Source organism: Microtus oregoni, unplaced genomic scaffold (assembly GCF_018167655.1).
Source record: "Microtus oregoni isolate MIOR12 unplaced genomic scaffold, Mior012 000077F_ref0000221, whole genome shotgun sequence".
Lineage (NCBI taxonomy): Eukaryota > Metazoa > Chordata > Mammalia > Rodentia > Cricetidae > Microtus > Microtus oregoni.
Genome location: NW_024544029.1, coordinates 4,112,261 through 4,131,012, shown reverse-complemented (window position 1 = coordinate 4,131,012; position 18,752 = coordinate 4,112,261). Strand labels below are relative to the sequence as shown.

Below are 18,752 nucleotides of genomic sequence, written 5' to 3'. Positions count from 1 at the left end.
GGTCCATCACAACATGAGCAACCACACTAAAGTGTTGCAGCATCAGGAAGGTTGAGAATCACTGGTCTAGACCGTTCAGTGGTACCAGGCAAGTGGGCATTTCAAGTCTCTGCTGTTTCCCTCCCATAAGCAATTTAAACAAAAAGCAAAACTTCCCTGCAAGAATTTATCCATTTCAGTGTTTGTTTGCAACGCTTATGTACATCTATATGTTATTTCAGTATTATCATTAATGTTAATTGTGCTTTACTGTAATTCTCTTTCAAAATCCTTCAAGCATTCTTTCTCTAGGAGATCTAAACATTTTAAAATTATTTCTGGTAGTGGAAAATAGTGGGATTCTATAGAACAAAAAAATATGAAAATATAGACGTGAGGCAGTTTTCACCTAAAAACCCAAATGATGCATTAATTTCCCTGAGCCCTGGAGAAAATGAAAAGGAAAGCCAAAGGGGTGGAGCAGCATTTGAATGCTGAGAGGGCGCCTGTCTCAGGCTGTTTCTGAAAGACCCCTTGTTTAATCCCAAGGCATCCTGGGAACTACTCAAGCCACACACGAACTGCTCTGCTCCTGCCGAGTAAGTTACTCACCCCAAAGCTGCCCTGTCTTCTCCGAACTTTCCTTCTCTTTATTCTAGCTCTCAAACCTTCCTCTCGGTTTTTCTCTGAGCTCATCCCTGAGCCTCTTTCTTTCTCAGATCAGAGAAGACTTCCTTCTGTCCCTGCCTTTGGGGGGTCACTTTTCAGGAGTACACTTTACCTTGCTTCTGATGCACACCTATGACCTTAGGGCTACTATGGCTGTGAAGAAACACCACAGCCAGAAGCAGCCTGCGAAAGGAAAAGGTTTGTTTGACTTACATATCCTGAGTCACAGTCCAGAGAGGGAAGCCAGGGCAGGAACTCAAACCAGGCAGGAACCTGGAGGCAGGACCAGATACAGAGGCCATAAAGGAATGTTGCTTACTGGCTTACTGTACCTCATGGCTTCCAAAGTCTGTGTGTGTGCGTTTATGTGTCTATATGGTAAACACGTGCTTAACTTTTTTCTTGAAAATACATTTTTTCATACCATATATTCTGATTAAGGTTTTCCCTCCCCCAACTCCTCCCAGATCCTCCCCCATTTACCCAAATCCACATCCTTTCTCTCTCTTAGAATACAAACTAAGATATATAATAATAAATAATAACAGTAAATAAATAAATTAATGTAAACACCAAAAAGAAACTTGAATAGAACAAAAAGAAAAAAAAATGATGCCAAAGAAAAGGTATAAGAAACACATACAGGGGGCTGGAGATGTGGCTCAGTGGTTAAGAGCATTGCCTGCTCTTCCAAAGGTTCTGAGTTCAATTCCTGGCAACCACATGGTGGCTCACAACTATCTGTAATGAGGTCTGGTGCCCTCTTCTGGCCTGCAGGCATATACACAGACAGAATATTGTATACATAATAAATAAATAAATATTTAAAAAAAAGAAACAAATACAGATGCTAACACACACACACACACACACACAAAGAAAACTCATAATAACAAGACTGGAAATCATAATGTAAAGCAAAATATTTATAAGGTTAAAAAATATATGCCTAGCCGGGCGGTGGTGGCGCACGTCTTTAATCCCAGCACTTGGGAGGCAGAGGCAGGCGAATCTCTGTGAGTTCGAGACCAGCCTGGTCTACAAAAGCTAGATCCAGGACAGGCTCCAAAACCACAGAGAAACCCTGTCTCAAAAAACAAAACAAAACAAAAAATATATGCCTAGACAAAACATTGTCTGACCAAAAAACCTCCTAAAATAACATTGAGATTTGTTAGTGTTGGCCATCTGCCACTGGACATGGGCCTACCCTAAGCATTATTTATAGACCCAATGAGACCCCAATTTATCATTTGCAAGTGATTTATAAACTTGAGATGTCTGCTTCCCCTGGGAGCCCATCTGGCTTAGAGATGTGTAGGATTTGCGCATGCTGCCAGTCTCCGTGAGTTCGTAGCCGCATCCAACATATTGTGTGCAGATGGCCTTGATTCCTTAGTGTGTTCCATCTCTCTTGGCTCTTACAGCCTTTCTGCCTTCTCTTTCAGAGTTCTCTGAGCCCTGAGGGGAGGGATTTGATGGAGGCATCCCAGTTAGGACTGAGTGTCTCTCATTCTCTGCACCTTGTCCAGTTGTGGGTCTCTGCATTTGTTCTCCTCTACCGTAGGAGGAAGATTCTCTGATAATGGCAGCAACAGTGATCTGTGGATGGCAGAATGCCCTTAGGAGTCGTTTTATTGCTTTGTTCCTTTAACAGAACAATAGTATTTGTTTTTTCCCCCCTAGGTCCATGTTGTATCTAGCCTCAGGTTCTTAGCCATCTGGACACGTGGGACATCGGTTCCATCTCATGGAATGGGGTCTTAAATCCAATTAGATAGTAGTTAGTCACCCCCACAAACTGTTCTACTCTACAGCATGTCTTGCAGGCAGGTCACCATTGGAGAGCAAGGGTTTGTAGCTGGGTTGGTGTTTACCTTTCTCCTTTGGTAACAGACAGAGCACCATGAATTACTCAGCAGGGGTGAAGGCCCTAAGTAGGCACCAGCTGGCTTCTCCATGATCACTGAGTTATGTGGGTGTTGTCTTCAGCAATATGGAGTTGCCATCAGTTTGTAGAGAACAACCAATAGCCTCGGCTATAGCCTGAGTTATTTGGGGGTTTCCATGGAGCCCCTTAGGCCAACAACTCAATTAGATGTAACCGTTTCCAGCATTGGAAGTTTTTATTTGGGGGTTTGCTTTCTTATAGCGCCCAGGACCCCCAGCCCAGGCATGAAACCACACCTCAATGCCCTACAGGCTTGTCTACAGCCTGATCTTGTAGAGGCATTTTCTTAGCTGAGGTTTCTTCCTCTCAGATGAAGCTTATAAAAAGTCGATATAAAGTAGTAGCCAGCATACCTACTGTGTCCTGGGACTCTGCTATGCAGAAGGAATAAACATAGAAAATTTGTCTCATCCTTAGTGGAACCAAAAGGACAAAGCATTTGGTAATCTCTCTAAACAAAAGCAAGCTAATATCAAGATGGCACAGATAATAGTTCACAATGCTTCATGTAGCATAGAAAATTGCTCTTCACAAACACGGTCTAGGTTTTGTGAACTGAGGCTGAGATACGGATTGTAGCTTGCTCAGAATTAGAATGTTGGTTCCTACTATGCTCACACAGTGTTATATTGTTTCTAAATATAAAGAATTACATTAAATGATAACCCTAAACACTATATAAGTTCAGAGAAAGGTAAAATATACTCTTGTGTTAGTGGGAGAAAGTTATTTTTTCCCCAACTAGATAGTGAATTACATGGTGGATTCTCATTTTTCACTGTCTCCTACTGCTTTTGACCCTTCTCTTCTCTCCTTCAAGTTTAAGAGTATCTCAAATTTCCCTTTGGCTTTTACTCTTCTGGTGATAGAATATTTAGGAAAGTCCCTCCCTGCGTTTGAGACACCTTTATCTAGGAAGAACACTCCATCAGCTTTAGACATGTGAGAAAGAGGTCTGAGGTAGGAGTCAGAGCCCAGAGAGCTGCCGTGAAAGGTGTCCTGCTACCACTTAGGAGCTAGCAAGGCAGAACTCCTCTTCTCTCCTCCAGCTTCCTGTCACTCCACAGGATCTGCTTAAAGCCAGGAAAATATTTGGAGCCAATAAGAGAAGACAGACAGTTGACTCCTAACAGGAAATGCTCACATGGCTTAAAGGTAGGACATCAGATCTGAAACCTGGTTCACCCCTGTGGCCTCTACTTGGTCTGGACACTAATCCATGTTGATGGCTGCTAGCAGCAGTGGCTGCAACCATAACAGCATCATCAAATTTCCAGCTCAAGTTTACACTTGGCTCTGAAAATAGAAACACTGGTTAAACTGTCTGCCAATTAACACCACCTACCGGGCCCTTCCTAAGGGCAGAACTGGAAGGAACAGAGGGGGAAATGACCTGTGGTCTTATGGGAAACACAGAACACACACACACACACACACACACACACACACACACATACACACACCAAAAACCCATGAATTTCTTCTATTCATCTACCAAGAACAGAAATAACTACATGCGATAAGTAGCTAGGATGAAATTCAGATGTGGAATACACAAATCATGGGTATGGTCAAATCACAGCTTTGTTCTTCAGGCTCTTACCATCTTTTCAAATGTTTTACCTAGGTGTTAGATTGTTATCTTCCTTGGTTCCTGAGTGGAAATTTTACTTTTTGGTTCATTCTTTACTAATTGATAGTCTTTTGCAAAACAGTCTTTTAAAATTAAAAAACACAGTCTAGATGAGTTTACTCAGCAATTAGAATGTTTCCATTACAAAATGTTAGATTCTCAAATCTTCATCCTAAGGTATTGTCAGTCCAAGACTGCTCTCTCCTTTCCCCCAAGTAGGGCCCATGGCTGGTAGCTGCCAGCTTTCTCCTCACACACCACCAAAGCTCCCCTCCCCATTAGCCCACTGCTATTCTACCAGCTTGTGTAAAAGTGGAAGGAGGCAAGACACCTGAATCCAGGAGCTGCTCTTTGGAAGGCCAGCACTGTATCAAACATGGTAGAAACTGACTTTTTCCCCCTATAGGAGGCATTTGACAGTTCTTTGGAGATTCCCATCATCAGAGCCCTCTTAAGCAAAAGCTTTTGGCCTAGAGAGACATGGAAGTGGTGGGCTACAACAAACTATGGATTTTAGGATTCCTTTGTCTGTCTCTCACTTCAGACTGTCTTGGTCCTCCATGCCTCTAGAAAACCCTTTAGGCAGTAGGCAACTCTGTGTTGTCTGTCTTCTATGTGGCCCACATTTGGTGTAAGGACATACCAATAAATCCATTCTTTACAGCCACAGCCTTCTTTCACTGTCAGGAGCTGCCTTTGTGAGAGCCGTACCCACGTTGGGTGCCTATATGACTTATATGGTGTCCAACATGGGACAGCTTGCAATATTTCACTTACAGGCAAAACTGTTGATATAGTTCTTGACATTACATCAACAGGGAACACTTTTCAAACTCCCCAGTGCCAAAAAAGTTCATTTTTATGCCTGAGGAGAAAGAAGTATTTAGGTGTGCAGATAAAGGAGACTCAACAGCACAATTTTTTTCCCTATAAAATTCTTCACAGGTCTCTCTGCTTCCTATAGTCCCTAGGGTTTCCTTTGGAACAGAATGTTTCTTCAACATTGACTATTGTAGATGTGATGGTTCTTAACTGCAATCAACAATGATCACATTTGTCTTACAAACCTTCATCAAAAGGAACCGTACTTCATCTCTGCCCCCTGAAAAGCTGAGCCTGTAAGAAGTAAGAGCTCAGTAAGCATTCTGGGAATGGGAGGATCTAAAACTTAACCTATGTTGTGCTGCCAGTCTCCAAGACACTTCAAAATAACGGAGGGTAGACATTAACACCTAGTGGCAAAATGCTGACTTTTTTTCCTCGTAATTTATAGTCTTTAGTATTTACCAGTCAATAAATTTAGGGAATGAGTCGGGGGAGGGGGAAGGGTACCATCAAGACAAATAATCCAATCTTCTCAGAAAAAAAAAAATTCTCCAAAGCAGCAGGAATTACAGACATTTTTAAGTAGTTTGTCTGGAAAAAGAAAAGAAAAGAAAATCAAAACCAACCTAAATCTTGAAAAATGAACAAGAGAAAAACAAAATTAGATTTTAAATGTGACAAACTATTAATGTTTACAAATGGGTGGTGGCTATAATGATTTCATGTTACTATTCTTTCTAGTTTTTCCTGTATGTTTGAATAGTTTATAACAAAAGTCATATTAAAATTTGAAAATGAGAATCGTTGATGTCCTTACCTTCCTTTAGAAGGAGGCACCAGCAGAAGCAAAAATGGAACCTAAGGCTAGGTGCTAGCACTCTGGAGCCGGACTGGGTGTAGCCCAGTGGGAATACGCCCACAGAAACCGACACTGTAGACTTGGCAATTTTGTAACAAAATGCTCCCAGGTTCTGTTTTGTAGCCATATAGCTGCTTGAATTTGGGCAACAGAGCAATCATTTTGGAAGCAAGACTTTTTTGCTTTGGAATCACGTAAAAACGAAATTTCTAGAAATAGGATTTTTTTTTAAGTGCCATTACAGCCAACATTGAGAAAGTTAACACTCAGAGAAACAGTGAAATAACAGATCATTTTCAGAACCAATGTCCTAGCCTTCAGTCATCCACAACTCTGCTTGGTGCATGGCATTGAACCAGAGCTGTCGGCGCCCCAGGACCTCCAAAGGGAGGTGGACACCACCCTCCAGGTTATAGTACTTTGTCTTGCTAGATCCTTTGACCCTATCCTCTCTGCTGGATACAGATGGAAACCTGCTTTTGCTGTGGAGTGAGTTCTCAGAGAGAGCAGTGGTTCAAACAACCTAGCTTAATCAAGAGGAGAGAGGCAGTCACCAGCCCCTCACTAGGTCAGTTATGTGAAGCTTGCACGCCAGTTTGGAGTGGATGGTGCTAAGGAGAGAATATTGTGGGGGTGAGGTGTACAGGACGGTTTTCGGCTGGGGACGAGCTAGAGATTGCGCCCACGTCCATTGCTTTTAGACAGCAACAGGAGAAAAGCAACCGGCTCCCTTGGAAAACCTCTGGCTTCGAGAGTCTGCGCAGGCGCGCTCCGCTTTCTCACATTGGCCAGCGCGCAGGCACCTTCGCAACGCGGTGGTCAGCTCTGAAAACCCTGGGCAGCTGCGGGCAGCTTCTGCTTCCGGGTCACGCCTTGACAGCGGCCTCCCGGACCGAGCTCTGCCCCGCGGTTCGGTGAGTGTGGCCGTGGGTGTGGGACGGCGTGAAGCCAGGTCTCCAGCCGGGAGCTCCGCAACCAGTAACGTCCCTAGCCGCCTGCCCGGCCTGCGGGCCTCCGGACGGCACCGCCGTCCCCTGCCTTTGCGGGTGGTGGGGGCGGGGATAGGTCGGTGTCCGCCCCGCGGAGCTGCAGGCTGAGGCTCCAGGGGGTCCCCGCCGCCAGGGACGCCGCAGTCCTGGCATTTCGTGCCCTTGTCCCGGTCCCTGAGCTCCTCCAGGCCCGGCGTCCGCGAGCCTCCAGCAGCAGGTGGCAGGTGTCGTGGGGTTGGGTGCCCCCGTCCAGATCCACGGTCCCCGCAGCCAGGCCCAGGCCTGACCAGAGCAGGAGCTCTTGGGTCTGTTGTCTTTAAAAAAAAAAAAAAAAAAAAAAAAAAAAAAAAAAAAAAAAGACGAAAGAAAGAAATGGTGTTTACTGTGCATTCCATAGGGGAAAAAACAAGCAAACAAACAGGGCGTGGGGCGCGTGAGCCCCAGCTGAGGAAAGAACCCTCGAAGGGTCAAGGGTCAAACTGCAGGGTTTGCTGCCTGCAAGGGGCGGTCGAGACACTGATTATCTTGCCCCGTCCTGTCTGCGAATGCTGTCCAAACTCGAAGTCACTGTTTCACCTGGAGCTTCATAGTAGCAGGAGGTGAACACCTGCCATGCTCTAGATTAGAGTTCTTACCCTGGAATCCAGGAACACCCGTGAAATGAGCGCTGGGTTTCATGTCATCTGCTTAACCTTGTCCCAGAAATTTAACAGAATCACTTCAGTCCAGGCTTCCGCTTTAGCCTGGGTTTTGTCCCCTCCGTCCACACCATTTTTGGAACACGGACTCAAGCCCACCTTTGTGGCAGCTCCCCTCCATGCTTACAAAGTGCAAGATACAGATAGTTGATGGTCTGAAGACGGGAGGGAGGCCCTAGTGTTTGAGTGCTAGGAACTGAAAAAAAAAAGGATTTGCCAAATTCTAAGGAGAAGCCACTTTACTACCAAGCCATACCCACAGCCGTGTACACCCAGAGACAAATATAAATGGCTACTGATTAGTAGAAAGAAACTAGTAAAGTTTATACTATATTATACAATGTATAAAGGGATATCCCACCACAAAAGAAAATGTGTATTACAAAATTGCTGAAAACATTTTTCATATTCATGCTATCAGTAATTGCATATATAATTACAAAAATTATTACGTTCCAAAGTCAAAGCTTTTGCTTCTGGGTCACACCTTGACAGCAACGTTCCTGACCCAGAGGTTTAGTGAGTGGATCCTGAGTGCTGGACCGACCTGGTGTGAAGTCAAGTCAAATATTGGTTTAACAAATGTATGTTGAAGACTTTGATGTGCCAGACACTAATTTAAAAGCCTTCCATTACCTTAACTCTTGAGGGGTTAATAGTCAATAAAAACACAGCTGGTCATCAGAGAGTATCCAGGTTTATTTAACATCCTAGCAACTATTATAATCTGCCTTAGTATTGCAGGAGGAGGTATTGATTGGTCACTGAGCTCCTTGACATCTGTTTTTATAGTGGGAAAGCCCTCAGAAAATGCTTAACCCTGAGGACAGGTATACTCAGCAATATCGTGTATACCTAAAACGTGTTTGTTTCAGGTAGTCTGGAGCATGTGGGCGCACTCTGAGCCTTGATGAGTTCCAGTATGTGGTATATTATAAACGCGTCTGTTTCAGGCAGTCCGGAGCATGTGGACGCACTCTGAGCCTTGATGAGTTCCAGTATGTGGTATATTATAAACATGTTTGTTTCAGGCAGTCCGGAGCATGTGGACGCACTCTGAGCCTTGATGAGTTCCAGCGTGTGGTATATTATAAACATGTTTGTTTCAGGCAGTCCGGAGCATGTGGACGCACTGTTAGCCCTGATGAGTTCCAGTATGTGGTATATTATGCAGAGCATTCAGAGCAAATACTCCCTCTCAGAACGCCTGATCCGAACAATCGCTGCCATCCGCTCCTTCCCACATGACAACGTAGAGGACCTCATTAGAGGGGTGAGTGGGCCATTCTTGATAGAGCGGACCTTTGAACGGGGAAGTGTTAGAATTTCTGCTAAATCCTCATAGGTTTTCCAGTTGCAACCTTGATTTGAGCACATCCTCCATGTTCATCAGTGTTTAGCATGATCATTAAAATATGTTCTCCCTAACTCTTGCTTCGTCCTCCTTTATGTCCCTGATGGCTTTCTTCATAAAATATATTCTAGATAACCCGACTCACATGTTTTTGGTTTCATTTTTTAACCTGCCAGGGTGTGGTACACGCACATATGTGAAAGCCGTGAGGTCAGTCTTCTGTCCATGTTTTATGGGGGTGGGCAGTTTCCTTGGAGGTTTGCTTCAAAACTGGCTGATGGTGATTTCAGGAGAGATTTCACTTTCCTGCTTGGTACGACAGCTTTCAGTTTTAGCGCCACAGCAGACACTGCCCCCTGAAGAGGATAGTAATTGCAGATTAAGAAAATGAGAGACTAGAGAGGTGGCCCAGTGATGGAGAGAGTGCACCTGCCAGGCAGCTCACAACCACCTGTAACCATTCTGATGCCCTCTTCTGACCTCTTGGACACATGCACATGTAGAAAATCACACAAGGACACACACACACACACACACACACACACACACACACACACGGCATAATTAACAGTACGTCTTACTTTTTTAAAAGAAAGGAAGTACTTTCTCTGATCTCTAAGCTCTGCTGTCAGTGATTCTGCTAAAGGACTAGTACCCTAGAGGACTTTGGTGCCCTTCCCCCTTTGAAGAGAAGCTACCAAGTAATGTTTTAGAAAATGTAACCATGTTTTAGAAAGTATAACCATGTGGGTTCCAGTCAGTTTTAGAAAGTGTAACCATGTGGGTTCCAGTCAGTTTTAGAAAGTGTAACCATGTGGGTTCCAGTCAGTTTTAGAAAGTATAACCATGTGGGTTCCAGTCAGTTTTAGAAAGTAACCATGTGGGTTCGGGTCAAAGGTGCGCACCTGAGGGAGGGAGGAGTGCCACAGCTTGTTCTCAGCGCGGTGCGGTGGGAGTCTGTTCTCATTCCAGCTCTGCTGCTGAGTCACTCCTGCTTCAGTGAGCCTTCTTTAGCAGATCAGGAGTAATGCGAGGCTCAGGCCACCGTGAAGAGTTTATAAACACAACATTAAGATGGCCTGTAGTTAGTGAGGGGCATTTGTTGAATCGCAAAAAGAACCTGATAGTTCTGGCCTCAGTCTGAGTTATTCTCATAACTTGCAGAGCACAGTGAGCGTAGAACGTGGGGAGCTGGGCCAGCTTTCCCACAGGTTTTACACGTGTAAGGCCCTGTCCTCAGAAGTGTCCGGGCAGCCATTTTGGCAGACTGTGTTGTGGAGAAACTTGATCTGGGGAAATGGTTTCCTTTTCTTCCTCTTTAATATTCCCTTGGTTTGAGTACGGAATTCATTACGAGAACTAATAGGTACTTGTAGTTAAAGTGTATTCAGGCTTAGGAGTCCCCTCTCCATCAGTCCCTTCTGTGGCTTCTGAATTCCTTCCCATAGGGAGCAGACGTGAACTGCACCCATGGCACACTGAAGCCCCTGCACTGTGCCTGCATGGTTTCTGATGCTGACTGTGTGGAGTTACTCCTGGAAAAGGGAGCAGAGGTGAGTGACATTGTCAATACTTTCAGTTTGATGAGTTTTGAAAAATTGACCTTCATCTTTTTTAGAATTTCCTTTTGCACCTTCCAGCTTATTTTGTAATTCGTGGTGACATTGGCATATCTGTTACTAAGGCAAGGTATGATCATAAGTCATAGAATCATAAGATGGTTCTAAGAGTTTTATCCCTTTGCCTTTCTTTTTTCCTTCCCTTAAACTATCCATGGTTCCAAGGAGTTTTGTTTCTCTTTCCTTCCCTGCCTACCTCCTGGGGTTGTTCATATTTCTTTTCCATTGACTCTTCTCCTGTGGACTGTCCAGTTACCATAAGTACAGTGGCTTCTCAACTCCACCTAATCCTAAGCCATGTAAGATACTCTTGGACTTGTGAAATTCTGGAGATTATTTTCTTTGTAATGTATCTTAATATAAAAATAAAAAATTAATTTTTGAAAGTAGACTCTTGGTATTGGCATTAAGCAATGTAATATAAAGAATGACTTAAAAGAATAGACTCTGAGCCAGGCACGATGGTATGTGTTCACCTGTATCCCAGCACTGGGAGGGATGAGTCAGAGGACTGAGTTGGAGGCCAGCTTGAATATATAATAAGACTCTGAAGCTGACCACCTCTCCTCCCTGAAAGGACTTTGGAACCAATTTCCTGGGTTCCACTTCCAGCACAAGTGCTTCCAGTTGTATGGCCTTGAACAGATTCCTTAATCCCTCCCTTTGCTTCAATTTCCCCATCTATAAAAAAGGTATGTTGTAAAATTGCAAAGTGTATGGATTGCTGGCTTGTAGCAGTTGCTGAGTAAGTACATGACAAATTAATCTAGCAGCTTTGTCTGTTGGTGAGCAGTCTTGACGGTGGTGTATGCTGAGTGCTAATTTGAATCAAACAAGCCATCATCAAGCAAGTGTGCCATTCCAAACACGCTGGACAGTAAGCAGAAGAAGCAAGTCCCACCGTAACATCTCCATATGGCCATGCTATTCTCTGCAGCACTAGTTAGTCTGTAATCTTGTGGTTAAATCTTTTTGTAATGTAAATGACCCTGAGGTGAAAAGCCGGTTATACCCTGAGTAATTAATACCAGTGACCAAAGGGAAAGCGAGGCTTAACAAACAAAACTGTCAGCTCCATTAAATGGTTTGCTTTGGCTATAGTGCACAGTATCGTGTGGAAGAGATCTTAAGTCATCTGTAGATTAGGAATTTGAGGGAATGATTGACCCAGTGAGGCACCTGCCATTTCAGCACTGAAAGTTTGTGCTCTTCCTCCACACAAGGGTTAAAAAGAACACAACAAAGAGGACAGAGTTTTGACTTCATTATTTTTCTTTCTGGTTTCCATTAATCACAGGATAGAGAAAGTATTAGTATTAAATAATCCAGAATTTCTCTCAGAGCAGTATTAAAGACTTGGACTTCATCTTTTCCCTCTTCCTTCCCTAGTATGACAGAGACTAATAGAGTAAAGAAGTGAACACTGCAGTCCTGCCGGCCAGTTAGTATGATAGTTGGCTGTACTTTGACAGTTCCTATTGTTCCCCATATATGTGTTCTAATCTTGACCACCAAGACTCCTGGAGAATTGCATATTCTCTTATTGGTGAGAGCATTGCATGACAAAGGTAGTGGGCAAATCCATGCAGGATTCTTTGCCAGACTCATTTTTTATTCTTCCCAGTAACCAGTCCACTGTAAAATACTTCCTTCCTTTCTGTAGGTCAATGCCTTGGATGGTTACAACCGAACAGCCCTCCACTATGCTGCAGAGAAAGATGAGGCTTGTGTGGAGGTCCTCTTGGAATATGGTGCAAACCCCAATGCACTGGATGGCAACAGAGATACCCCGCTTCACTGGGCAGCCTTTAAGAACAATGCTGACTGTGTGCGGGCTCTCCTAGAGAGTGGGGCCTCTGTCAATGCCTTGGATTACAACAATGACACACCACTCAGCTGGGCTGCCATGAAGGGAAATCTTGAGAGTGTCAGCATCCTTCTTGATTATGGCGCTGAGGTCAGAGTCATCAATTTAAAAGGCCAGACACCCATCTCCCGCTTGGTGGCTCTGCTGGTCAGAGGACTTGGAGCAGAGAAAGAAGACTCCTGCTTCGAGCTTCTTCATAGAGCTGTTGGACACTTTGAGTTAAGGAAAAATGGCACCATGCCAAGAGAAGTGACCAAAGACCAGCAGCTGTGTGAAAAACTGACTCTGTTGTGCTCAGCACCAGGAACTCTTAAGACTCTTGCCCGCTATGCTGTACGCCATAGCCTGGGTTTCCAATACCTGCCCAATGCGGTGAAGGGTCTTCCACTGCCAGCTTCTTTGAAGGAATACTTGTTACTCTTAGAATAGCCTGGAGGAGACATGTCTGCCATCGTGCAGACAACTCTGGGTGAGGTTTTCTTTACACTACTATCCTTTGTCATGGAACACAGAACAGAACTTGTTCCTGCTGTGTGGTTTATAGATTTTTGAGGCAGCACATCACAGCAGTAATGTGTGCACCATCTCCCCTCCCCAAACCAAACCAAAAATGAGAAACTCCCTGCATTTCTGTTGACTGTCTTATTGCTTACTTGCCTTTTGATAGTGAACCCTGCAAAAGGTCTTCCCCAGTCCCTGTAGAACACTTTGGAGTCAACAGTATAACTACATTTGCCTAGGAAGATATAAAGTACTCAGAGTATATGGATTTCCTTTAGAGCCATGGATAAGCATTGTAAATGAATTTCTCCTAAACATTTTTAGTTGATCTAAAGTTCAAGTAAAATCACAATTCCAGTGAACAAAAATTATGTTCAAAGGATGAATACTTGAACTTCAGACAGGGTGTAGAATCAGAATTGGGCATTCAGAGGGGACTGGCTCCTTTCTCCTCACCAAAAGAAATAACCTTTTTCACCTTTTTCTATAGTTTGCCCAAGGGCTAGTCATCCAGCAGTGTAATTTCACAGAAGTATCTTGCTGCTCCCCACAAGAAGACATACAGTCTCAGCAGTCCTAAGCTTGCCAGACCATTGTCTATTGTGGCTCTCCCTGAAACTCCTCTACACTAAGGGGCCGAGCATGAGTTTTCCTGCACCTTAGATGAACATGGTTCTTTAGCAAGGCAAGGTGGGGCACTGCCTTCTCCATAGAGCTTCATTCCCTAAGAGTTTGAAGACGGTTTCTTTCTACCCTCGTGGAACTTTTGCTTTTTATTGAGCTATAGAAAATGGTAGGGAAAGTGGAGCTGGGGACAGAATGTGAAAGGGCTTCTTTGGAGTTGGACTGCCTACCCAAAAAGGACCTGTTTCAGTGAACACTATTTTTCCTTTTCATGTTCTTAAACTAGATGAAGTTGATACTGACCTTAAGTTATCTGTATGCAAGTTTGGAAAGCACTTTTTAAAAAGCTGGCTGTCACTACACCCAAATGAATAGGGCCATCTGGCACAGCTAACTCTAAAAAGTATGCCTGCTTTTGTCCTTCACTGTTGCCGGGGTTTGCCCATTTGAAAAAAGAATAAATAAATCCAAAAGCAAATTTGGCAGCTTCCACTGTTTCTTCTTTTCTCTGCTTCCTCTTCGGCCCATTTATAAGAAATTGTGTCACTCTTCTGTGTACCTTTCCATCTCCCCCCAGCAAGGGGTTCTGGGTTTGGGCATGCAGGAAAGCGAGGCAGTTTTAAAGCTCCTGCTTCTGTAATGTATCCCTTTACCCCCAAATTTGAAATTTCTGCTTTTATTCTTTTTTTTTTTTTTGGTTTTTCGAGATAAGAGTTTTTCTGTGTAACAGCCCTAGTTGTCCTGGAACTAGCTCTTGTAGACTAGGCTGGCCTTGAACTCACAGAGAGTTGCCTGCCTCTGCATCTCTAGTGCTGGGATTGAAGGTGTGCGCCTCCACCTCCTGGCTGAAATTTCTGCTTTTATTCTTAACCTTAGCTGCAGGGTGTAACTCAGTGATAACACAGGTGATGACCATGCTCAAGGCCCTAGGTTCAGTGACCAGCACCACTAAAAAGAGATTAGCCAGATGGCTCAGCTGTGGAAGACTGGGCGTCAGCTCCTACATGGTGGCTCACAACCATCTGTAACTCCACTTCTGCGGGATGGGGTGGGACAGGATCTGATCTCTATAGGATCCTATATACAAATTGTGCACTTAGACTCATGTAGGCAAACACATTAATACAATACATCTTATAAAAAGGAAAATGCTACACATTAAGGTTCCAAAAAAGCTTTAAAAACACTAAGGCCAAGATTTTACTCCGTGCTGCTTAGGATTTCTCGAGGAAGGGCTGTTCTTAGAGGCTGCTAGGTGTAACCAGGAATGAGATGATCCACTATTGTACACAGGAGGCCTGGAGGCCTCAAACCTCACAATTATTAAAGGTCGTACAGGGAAATGAAAGGCTAAAGCCCAGACTCCACCCACCAAGACTGGTTAGTTCAGTACGGAACTAGGCATCAGTGTCCTTAAAGGCAGCCAGGCTTATTCTGTTCAGCTAGGCCTGCCATTCCATTTCTCATCGCTGACACCTGTGATATTTGGGAAAGGGAAAGCATTTTGTCAAGTGTGTTACCTGTTTCTCCGTCACTCCATAATCACAGTTGGTGACTAGTGATGCATCCATCCCATTCAACACAGTTTCGCCTGTCTAACTTCGGGAAGATGGAGTGTAGGCTGTTTTTCTTTGTAAGTGATCTCTGCTTACTACATTTGTTTTCAGATCTTCCTATGATCCTAAAATACTGCTCTCTATGGAGTGCCATTTTTCTTCTGTGATTAATTTCCCACCTGTCTTTTTCTCTTTTCATCGTTTTCTCAAAGAGCAAGTCCTAGCATTAACACTGGTGAAGGGAGCCTCTAAACGAGTGGCGGCTGGCACTTGTGCCCCAGTGTGCCTGCGCTCGCTCTCCATCCACTTCCTTTTCATGGTCTCAACGGTTTTTTGGATTTGATTAGCACAGTGAGGAGCAGACAGGCTTTGAGACCTGTATAACCGGGGCTGGGAAGATGGCTCAGCAGCTGAACAGCACTTGTTGCAGAGGATCGGGTTCTGTTCCCAGCGCCCACACAGTTCAGAACCATCTGGAATTCCAGTTCAGGGGGTCTGACACCCTCACCTGACCTCTGTGGATGTCAGGCATGTATGTGGTGCACACACAGACAAAACACTCATACACATTACAAATAAAGTAAAAATAAATCTAAACTATTTTATTTTGAAACGGTCTAATTATGTAGCTCTGGCTATCCTGGAACTCTCTAAGTAGACTAAGCTGACCTCAAACTCAGATCCACCTGCCTCTGCCCCCTGAGTGCTGGGATTAAAAGCACGCGCCACCACACCTGGCTAAAAATTTTTTTTAAAGATCAGTTTGACTCCCAGTTTTGTTAGGCTCTGAAACCTAAGAGACATTACTTAATCACTCTGTCCTCATCTCTGGAGAGGGTTGTCAGCACTCCCCCCATAACGTGCTGTTTTGGGGATTCCACGGTAACATGTAGAATGCCTAACACAGCACTTGGTGTTTAATGTTATTTCTCTGGCCTTTCAAGAATGTCAAAGAGCATTTGGCTGCTTCAACTTAAGACTCTGGCGATAGCTATTTAGAACTGTTATAAAGATGTAAAGTAGCAGACAGCCAGACACCTACTGCAATACTGTGAATGTCTTCCCCACTTCCGCAGGTAAGGACGAAAGCTGTATGCACTGGGAGGAATAGGCATATGTGTAACTGAGAGCCCCAGGCTGGTGTATGGAGGCTAATTTCACATTAAAAATAGGTCACCCTCCTGTCAACCTGGGGTACAGTTTATAGTCCCAGTCCTGAGGCCCAACTGCAGGGGACTCTTTAATAATAAGACACAGTATCTGCTGTGGACAGAACAAACGGCATCTGAGTAAGATTTGACATCTTTCTCAGTGTTTGTATCCCAACCAGCCCAACGCAGGTCCGGAACCAGATGTCTCTCTTGTCCGGACTTCCAGCATGCATATGTCTTTCCCACAAAGGACCTGTCAAATAGTCTGGCTTTCATCCAAGGAAGGGTTGAAAAGGAAGAACACTGAGTTGAGGAGCAAAGATTGTGGGGTGGCAAGAAAAAAAGTGAGTCTGGGTAATGGATATATGATCGAGAACTAAACCATAACTTCCTGTTTGGAGACGGGCTCATCATCTTGGCTGTAGAGGGACTAGTGGGAGATAGGGCTGAGGGGCAGTACCGTGTGTTCTGGGACACTATCCACCAAGAGATGCTCAAAACAAAACACAAAACCCTCCACCAAGCAGAAGTGCACAGGACAGCACACGTGCTGCTCTCCGAGGAGTTCCGTCTGGGTAGGTCTGGGACATGGGGGACACAGTACACTCCCTTGTGACGGCAGTAACAAGAGCACCAAAGCACAGTGACCAGCTGGCATTTATTAGTGTAGTTATACTTCATCACTGTGGTAAAAGTAAAGGAACCTAAGACTCTTTGTTATCACAAAGAAATAAATAAAGCTTATTTTTAGGAATCCTCTGGGTGGCTGAAATCTAGCAGGAGCACTAGAGAAATCCAGCTTACATAAGAGATGAAGCTGGGTGGAAGGAAAGACAGCTACCTAGGAGAGTCACTCGCTGCCCCTCCCCCAACTCCTGGCCACAGCTGATCAAGGTTGTAGGTACAAGGAAACCTAATAGGGTAAGGGGATAGGGCTAACACACTGAGAAATCATGGACTTAGATCTACCAGGAAATGAGCTGACCATGATCAGACACTCCAAAGAGGTCTAGACAGCAGCTTCTCCAGACCGCTTCCTAGAAATGTGCTCCAGGTGGGCGTGGTCAGAGGTGTCCAAATCAATCTCATACTTGGCTAGGATTTTGAGGATTGGCCTCAGCTTCAGCCACCACTGTTCTTTGGGGATTCGGTGCCTACAGAGAAATGAAATAATGGTGATGTGATATCATATGCCAATAAGCTTCTACCAAAGGCTTCTGGGAAGAAGCTGGGCACAAAAAGGCTGAATTTCGGGCACAAGTACCTACAGTTGTTACTACAAAAAGCAAAGCATTAGAGACAGTTAACAGGCTGTGGGAAGTAGGGCTTGGTAGCTAGTAGCAGCCAGAAAGCCGTTCTAGAATGTCATGACTTACTCAAAATCTGTCTGGTCCTTCAGCTCGGTCACTGGCTGAAAGACCAGGGCCCTCTTACGCATCCCCAGGACACAACCTGAGTCTGGAGTATTGGCAAAGATCCGTCCTGGAATAAAGGATAGTCAGTTAGTCTCTACTGTGGAGTGAGCTTCTGGAGAGGGGCGCACCCTCCCGCCCCACATACCATTACGGTAGCTCTCCTTGATTTTCCCAGACATCCAGTTCATAGCCTTGGCACCCATCTTAGTGGCAAAATTCCTGTCGAAGGGAGTCGGGCTTCCACCCTGAGGGTAAAATCAGAAAACTTGGAGAAAAGGATCCTAATGGCTCCTGGATTAACACGACATTTTGAGGGATCCAAAGTAGCTGGTCCATTATCAAGCACAGGGCAATTAGAACACGGTAATCACACAGCTCCCTCCACTCCGCGGTAGTCAGGTCCCACTTCAGTGTCACTGTCTACCGTTTAGCCTGGCAGCCTGGCGGCCACCACGATCACCACTGTGGAGATGTCCTTGTCCTCTGTAGCCCAACCCAGCTGTCCCAGGTAGAACCTCAGAATACTGTATCAGGCCAGGCGGTGGTGGCACACGCCTTTAATCCCAGCACTCGGGAGGCAGAGGCAGGCGGATCTCTGTGAGTTTGAGGCCAGCCTGGTCTACAAGAGCTAGTTCCAGGACAGGAACCAAAAAGCTACGGAGAAACCCTGTCTCGAAAAACTAAAAAAAAAAAAGAAAAAAAGAAAAAAGAATACTGTTTCAGTTTTTCTATGAACTAAGAGAAAAGGGGTAGAAAAGGGGAGGAAGGGAAAGAAAGGACACAGGGCTTCACACACACACATAGTAATGCTCCATTCCTGTATAGGCTGCACCTTCCCTGATATTGGGAATTCTTTGTAGGTAGAGAAACATTGGTACTAAGAGGCATCAGCTGGGACCATCTGGAACTAGTTAGTAGTAACCATGAAAGAGGCCTTTCTCCTAAAGCCCAGTTAGTAGACATGGAAGCCTACACTCATTCATCGGGCTCAAGAAAGGCGAAGGTGTCATGGAAAATCAACGAGGCTCATTCAGCTCGAATTCACTTAGGTGTGTGACCCTG

At 44.7% G+C, this 18,752-nt stretch overlaps 2 protein-coding genes across 5 annotated transcripts in view; one reads left to right on the top strand and one right to left on the bottom strand.

Moving 5' to 3' along the window:
* Positions 1-6,687: 6,687 nt before the first annotated feature.
* On the top strand, positions 6,688-14,046 carry Asb8 (ankyrin repeat and SOCS box containing 8). Of its 2 annotated transcripts, none has more exons than XM_041642734.1 (4): positions 6,688-6,830; positions 8,717-8,876; positions 10,406-10,510; positions 12,240-14,046. In XM_041642734.1, the coding sequence occupies exons 2-4, from the start codon at positions 8,748-8,750 to the stop codon at positions 12,870-12,872; spliced, it is 867 nt and encodes a 288-aa protein (XP_041498668.1). In that variant the 5' UTR covers positions 6,688-6,830; positions 8,717-8,747; the 3' UTR covers positions 12,873-14,046. The 2 variants fall into 2 exon arrangements, with proteins under 2 accessions (XP_041498668.1, XP_041498666.1); XM_041642732.1 differs by having other exon boundaries at positions 6,691-6,830; positions 8,713-8,876.
* A 2,873-nt stretch (positions 14,047-16,919) lies between these two features.
* Positions 16,920-18,752, bottom strand: part of Pfkm (phosphofructokinase, muscle) — a 39,644-nt gene continuing 37,811 nt past the window's right edge. For all 3 annotated transcript variants that reach the window (XM_041642736.1, XM_041642737.1, XM_041642738.1), the window contains 3 exons: positions 17,836-17,935; positions 17,652-17,757; positions 16,920-17,429 (listed from right to left, as the gene is read on the bottom strand). In XM_041642736.1, the coding sequence (XP_041498670.1) occupies positions 17,285-17,429; positions 17,652-17,757; positions 17,836-17,935 (351 nt within the window). In that variant the 3' untranslated portion in view covers positions 16,920-17,284. The remainder of the gene's footprint in view (positions 17,430-17,651; positions 17,758-17,835; positions 17,936-18,752) is intronic.

Excerpts from the sequence above, each read along its gene's own strand:
- Asb8 (XM_041642734.1), top strand. The coding sequence starts at position 8,748 with ATGAGTTCCAGTATGTGGTATATTATGCAGAGCATTCAGAGCAAATAC. Across the intron at positions 8,877-10,405 it reads TAGAGGACCTCATTAGAGGG|GGAGCAGACGTGAACTGCAC; the intron begins GTGAGTGGGCCA and ends TCCTTCCCATAG. Across the intron at positions 10,511-12,239 it reads TCCTGGAAAAGGGAGCAGAG|GTCAATGCCTTGGATGGTTA; the intron begins GTGAGTGACATT and ends TCCTTTCTGTAG.